Raw genomic sequence first — 5,858 nt, 5'->3', positions numbered from 1 at the left:
TGTATATAGATACATCTATCTCTATAGATATGTATGTATATAGACACATCTACTGTATAGATATGTATGTATATAGATACATGTATAGGGGAATGTGTGAACTTTTCGCCTCTTTCTTCTTGGCCTTTTTGGTGAAAAAGACTGCTTCTTCTCTCTTCCTCTTCTCCTTTGAAACAGCCTTCTCCTCCTGTTGTTCTCTTCTTCTTCTTTTCTTCTTCTTCTTCGTCGCGTTTCTCATATTTCATTCAGTTGGTTTGACGGCAACTCTTCTTGTCCTTTCTTCTTTTCTTCTTTCCTTCTCTTCTCTAGGGTAAAGTCGAGCCGTTCACTTCTCATTTCTTAGCCGCTCAAGCTCTCTCACAAGTAAGATAGCAGAGCTAGCTACCAGCTAGCTAGCTAGATAGCTAGCTACTAGTAGGGTCCATTGTCTTAATCGTGTCGGTGTTCTTCCTCATTTTGTCCATCATGTGCTATGTGTAGGGACGTAGGTACAAACCCATACACATGCATGTGCATAGGATCATCTAATAGATTTTTCTTCAGATTCCTTTATCTTCCTCGTTACTTCTTCTTCGTCATCTCTTTCATCAACGTTTGTATTTCTTTTCTTAGGTGTATGTAATCTATTTTTTCTTTAACCTGTATAAATATATATCGTATATGTAGAGAGGTAGATCAAAGATAGATCGATAGATATCTATCTATGTGCAATATATATATGTATATACCTTTCGTCTAGCTATACGGATTGCCTCTAGCTAGACATTTCTCTCTCTACATATGTAGCCATCTATATACTCTGTATCTAGATGGCTAGTAGGTGCATCGACGTAGAGAAAGTCGATTGTGTGGCTAGCTATTTATCTCATGCCATGTGAGAGAACAAGAAATGCTAGAAGTAGCCGCCCTCATCAACATAAGAAGAAAAAGGCTCTTAAGAAGAATTCTGTGGGGAAAGAAAACGAGGAGAAAAAAGGATGAGAATAGTGGTCGTGATGTGGGTATTTTCTATCTCTCGATCTTTTCTCTTCTATTTCCATCATTCGATCGACGTCTCTCATTCATCTATCTTTCTATCTTCTTTTCTTTGCTTTGTTTTGCCTTGCATCTGTGTTCTCCTGTAGGTCTTTTCATTCATCTTTTGGGTGTCTTCGTACTCCGAACTCAACGGACCGCAGAACACGGTAAGAAGCAAGGAGGAAAAGCACAGAAAGACAAAGAGAGAGAAAGAGAAAGACACACATGCCTATCTCCATACGCACACACTAACGATCTCCTTAACCTCTCTTCTTCTCCTTCTTGTTGGAGTTCTTCTTCTTGCTCTCCCTCGATTCTTTCTGTCTTCAGTTTCTTTTCATCCTAGCAGTGTACGCTTCTCAATTCTTGCATGCATAGATAGATATCGCATATGTATTAGTGTATATACACTAGAAAACACGCATGCACGTAAAATATATAGACTCTAGATAGCTGGCTAGTGATAGATAGATTCAAGATAGATAGATAGATAAAGATAGATAGATCTGTATACGAGCATGCATGTATCCGTATGTGTAGGTGTATATCAAAGAACATATTATGGAGGAGGTCATATGGGGTGTATGTACATCTTCTCTCAGAATCGTTTTCATAGCATTAAGTTTGAATGATTTTTGTTTTCTTTCTCTTTCCTTCTCAGAGAGAAGTTGTCCCATCTTTCTGTCTTTCTTTCTTTCTGTCTCTTTCATTTGTGTATTCTTCTGTTACGGCACGGACTGCTTCACCCTACGTTCATTACAAGGCCTCATCGAGATAGACACCTACAGATTGATCTATCTAGACATATTTATATATATATATATATAACTATCTATTATATATAGGGCCATAGGTAGATTTCTATTTCTTCGTATTAGAGGTCTGATAGCGAAGAAAGAAAGAACGATGGCTCTCTCATCTTTTCTTTCTTTTCTTTGTGGGTTTGTCTCTTCGTTAGCTTCGGTCGTACGTGGGTCACTGGGTAATAGGCATGCAAGCCGTGCAGCTCATTGTCATGGCGGACTTCATCTACCACTATATACGATGGTAAAGCTAAACAGAAAGAAAAATAAAAGAAACATGTATATACAGACATATGGATATGTAGAGAGATATATGTGTATATATATGCTTCATGTATCGCTATATACGAAAATACGCACACTCATGTATGTATAGAAAGAGAGAGAGACGTATATACAAGTATATGCGATATACCAATACACACGCGTGTACATACGTATGTATATACAGACATACACATCTGCATATATATCTATACACGTAGAGAGATAGGTGTATACTTGTATATAGAATGGCAATGACGGAGTACATATAGATTTACGATAGATAGATAGATAGATAGATAGATGAACCTTTTGTATTGCAAATAGATCAGTGTATAAGTGTATGTATATATGTGTCTATACGTATGATATGTGTATAGATTAGGTGTATATACACTTCAAAACTTATTTTGTGTCTTTTGAAAACATTCTTCCTTCCTGGGGTGATGATATGAAAGATTGACGATACTCGCATACTCTTCTATATACATAGACAGTTAGATATGTGTATATAAATATATCTCTTTATCTATCTATCTATCTATATCTATCTATCTATATCTATCTATCTATCTATCTATCTTTAATCTATCTATCTATCTATCTATCTATCTATCTCTATGCGCGCTGTTCGACTTTTTTTTTTCTTTGTGTGGTTTATCGTCTTCCATCTGTTTTAGTTGAGGATTTCCTTATCTTTCTTTTCATCCTTCTTAGCTCTTCTTTTCTCTTGTCGTGACGTATCCACCACATATCTATGATAACGTCGCAAAGTGTATCATGAGGGAAGCAAGTGAGCCTAGGTTAGTTGCTACGCATGCGCATAGGCATAAAAAGAAAGAAGAAGCCCTCCTACACGTCTTTCTCTCAGAAAGAACATCTACTACTACTAAATCTTTTACTAGATATATGTCTTCGTCAAGTTCATCTATGTATCTTTCTTCAATCTCTATCTTTGATATATGTATTTCTAGTCTATCTATCTGCCTACTATGTGGCTATATATGTCTATGTATTCTTCCGCGCGAGTGCATGTCTCTTCCTTTCTTTCTTTCTTTTGCTTTTTTGTCTCTTTCTTTCTTTTTCATCCGTTTCTTTTTTCCGTGTGTGTTTTGTTCTTTTGTGTAGTTTGAGTAGTGGGGTGCCTGTCCAGTTTATGTTAAGTGAAAATGTCTGAGAAAGAAGAAGAAGAAGCATTTCTCTCTCTCTTATCTGATCTGTCTCAACCCTCCTCCATACCCAAACCTCCTCCTTTACTCTTCTTATCAAGATCCAAAAGAGAAGAGAAAGAAGGAGAAGAGAAGCCGAAAGAGAGATGCGTCGTCAGATCATTACTTTCTCCTAGATTAAGGGAGAAAAAGAGAAAGAAAGTCTCGCTCGAAAGAGAAAGAAACAGACACGAAGAAAGAAAGAAAGAAAGAAAGAAAGAAAGATTTATGTACGAGGAAAGAAAGAGACATGAAGCTTTGTGACTCTCATTTTCAGATTCTCAAGAAGAGGAAGAAGTGTATGTGTATGTGTATGTCTCTTCCTGTACCTCTCTCTTCTAATAGAGGGGGTGTATCACTCCTGCGTTAAACAAATACTTGAGAAGTAGGTCTCTTCTTCTTCTTTTGCATCTTTCTCTCTCTTTTCTCTCTTTTTGGACTGGGTAGGTATTGTGTGTCTTTCAAAAGCCTCCTTTCTCAATCGAGAGAAAGTGAAGAGACACGCCTGCCATCCAAAAAGATGAAGAAGAGGAAGAGGAGCTTCATGAAGAGTCATCAATTATCCAGGAGAGGATATTTAAACGCTACGAATGTGTTGACTCATAATATACTCCTTTCTTTCTTCCTTGTGAGTAAAGAAGAAGAAGAAGGTGCTTCCCCATGGGTCCTTCTGACTCCGGAAGACGTCAGTATGTTCATATCTCTTCCCTGAATGACGTGATCTAGATAGATAAATAAATAAGTAGAGAACACATAAATCGATAGATCTTTCTTTCTTTCTTTGTCGACTTCATACCTTCTTCTTCACATGACCGTGATACTATAGCTCTCTCTGTATGTGTATATGTCTATCTATTTATGTATCAGTCACGTCCTTCTCTCTTCTCTCTCTCTCACTTGTTATGCCCTTGTATATATAGAGAGAGAGAGAAACGTGTAAAATGCATGTGTCTGTATGTATGGATGTGGCTAGCTAGGTATGTACGAGATGCTGCTCTGTAAAGACTGTGTGGATGGAGAGGGTGGCTGGCGTGTTCGTCTTTTCTTTAGCGAAAGAAGAGAGAGAGAAAGCTAGAGTTGTGTGTGTACGAGATGACTGACTGGACAGGAGTATATAGTGTCTGCATCGTTATATACCGATAAAGAAGGTTTTTCTTTGAAGATTCTGCTACGATGAAAGACAGAAAATAATGCATAAAAGAAAGAAGCGAATCTCTTCTGAGAAATCGTCGTATTGAGGCCGGAGAAGATAGATGATATCTTCTTCGTATGTGATACAGAGAGAGAGGCACGCTGTCCTCTCTCTTTCTATAGAACATACAAAAGAGGAACTAGGTGTATGTACACCATGGAGCGGAAGGATGACCTCTCATCATTCGTCCTTGTAAGTTCGTGAGTTAGGTAGCTGCTAGCTAGGTCCCTAGCTAGCTAGAGTCGTGCGGGCCCCCTGTCTTTTCTTTTATCGGCGTTGGACTCCTGCAATCCTCATTCGAATGTCTCCCGTGATCGGGTAGAAAGAAAAGTGAGAGAAGTCAACCACGTGCATGGAGAGACACTATTCTTTCTTTCTTTTCTGAGCTGCCGCTGGAGATGTCAGGGGAAGAGGAGAAGCCCCGTTGGTCTGGAGAGAGAGAAGGATAGATTTCTCTCTCAGATCAGCTTGGCCTTGGCTATGATTTGTGGAGTCACAGAGAGAAAGAGAGAATGAATGAGGTAATGCTCCTCGCTAATACGCCAAAGGCGGAGTAAAGAGACTTAGTAGTATACACGACAAGCACTGTACGTACAGATGAAGATCTCCCTCCATGAAGAGATTCGTACACATCAAAACTCTCTACGCCGGGGGTCCTTTCCTTTGTTCACATCTCCCCATTCATAGACGTCGCATTGCGGTATTCTTTTATCTCTCTTCTTGCGTTGATATAGATAGATAGGCAGATATAGATATGTATAGAGGGATAACGGGTCTCCACATCATTCCAGGAAAGTAGATATTTGTGGATGAGGGGCATGTCAAACTGCCTTTTGGTGAAGGAAGAAGAGGAAAATGGATGAATGGGGAGGGAAGAGAGAGAGACTTCTCTTGTCAACAATTGTTTTAACAAAGACGAAGAAAATGAAGAAGAAATCGATCGAGCTCTCTTTTTCTTCAAGCCCCCTCCCTATCTCAGGGCAAATAAACCTTAACGTACCTAGCAGTAGTAGTAGTAGAATTAGTAGTATGAGTTAGCTAGTAGTTCCCTACCACATAAGAAGAATAGCAATACTAGTAAGAGTAGGAGGAGGACAGCATCTATCTGTCTATCTATCTATTTCTCTCCCTTTAGGGTCTTCACTCCCCAGACGTACAACATAAACAGCCACGACTACTGCTACTACGTCTCCTTCTTCTTCTTCTATTAGCTTTTACTTGTACTACCTCCCACTGTGGCAACTAGCCAAGGGATTTCCATACTGTGATCTCGCGGAGAGTAAAAGAGAAGAGGATGCCCCAGCCTATGCTTTTCTTAAGTCGGAAAAGAGAGACGTCTGTCTGTTGGTAGCAAAGAGATGAAGAAGAAGAAGA

General features: G+C 39.1%; 1 protein-coding gene across 1 annotated transcript in view; it reads left to right on the top strand.

Annotated features, from left to right (window-relative positions):
- CSUI_009810 (uncharacterized protein) overlaps positions 1–5,733 on the top strand; it is a 5,933-nt gene extending 200 nt beyond the window's left edge. Inside the window, exons 2-6 of the mRNA XM_068069919.1 lie at positions 310–363; positions 1,125–1,184; positions 1,976–2,064; positions 3,213–5,005; positions 5,620–5,733. Coding sequence (XP_067918106.1) covers positions 3,254–3,556 — 303 coding nt within the window. The 5' untranslated portion in view covers positions 310–363; positions 1,125–1,184; positions 1,976–2,064; positions 3,213–3,253 and the 3' untranslated portion in view covers positions 3,557–5,005; positions 5,620–5,733. The remainder of the gene's footprint in view (positions 1–309; positions 364–1,124; positions 1,185–1,975; positions 2,065–3,212; positions 5,006–5,619) is intronic.
- Positions 5,734–5,858: the final 125 nt, after the last annotated feature.

This window comes from Cystoisospora suis, assembly GCF_002600585.1.
Source record: "Cystoisospora suis strain Wien I chromosome Unknown contig_6083, whole genome shotgun sequence".
Lineage (NCBI taxonomy): Eukaryota > Apicomplexa > Conoidasida > Eucoccidiorida > Sarcocystidae > Cystoisospora > Cystoisospora suis.
The sequence above is the reverse complement of the archived record's forward strand: the minus strand, read 5'-3'. Positions and strand labels throughout refer to the sequence as shown.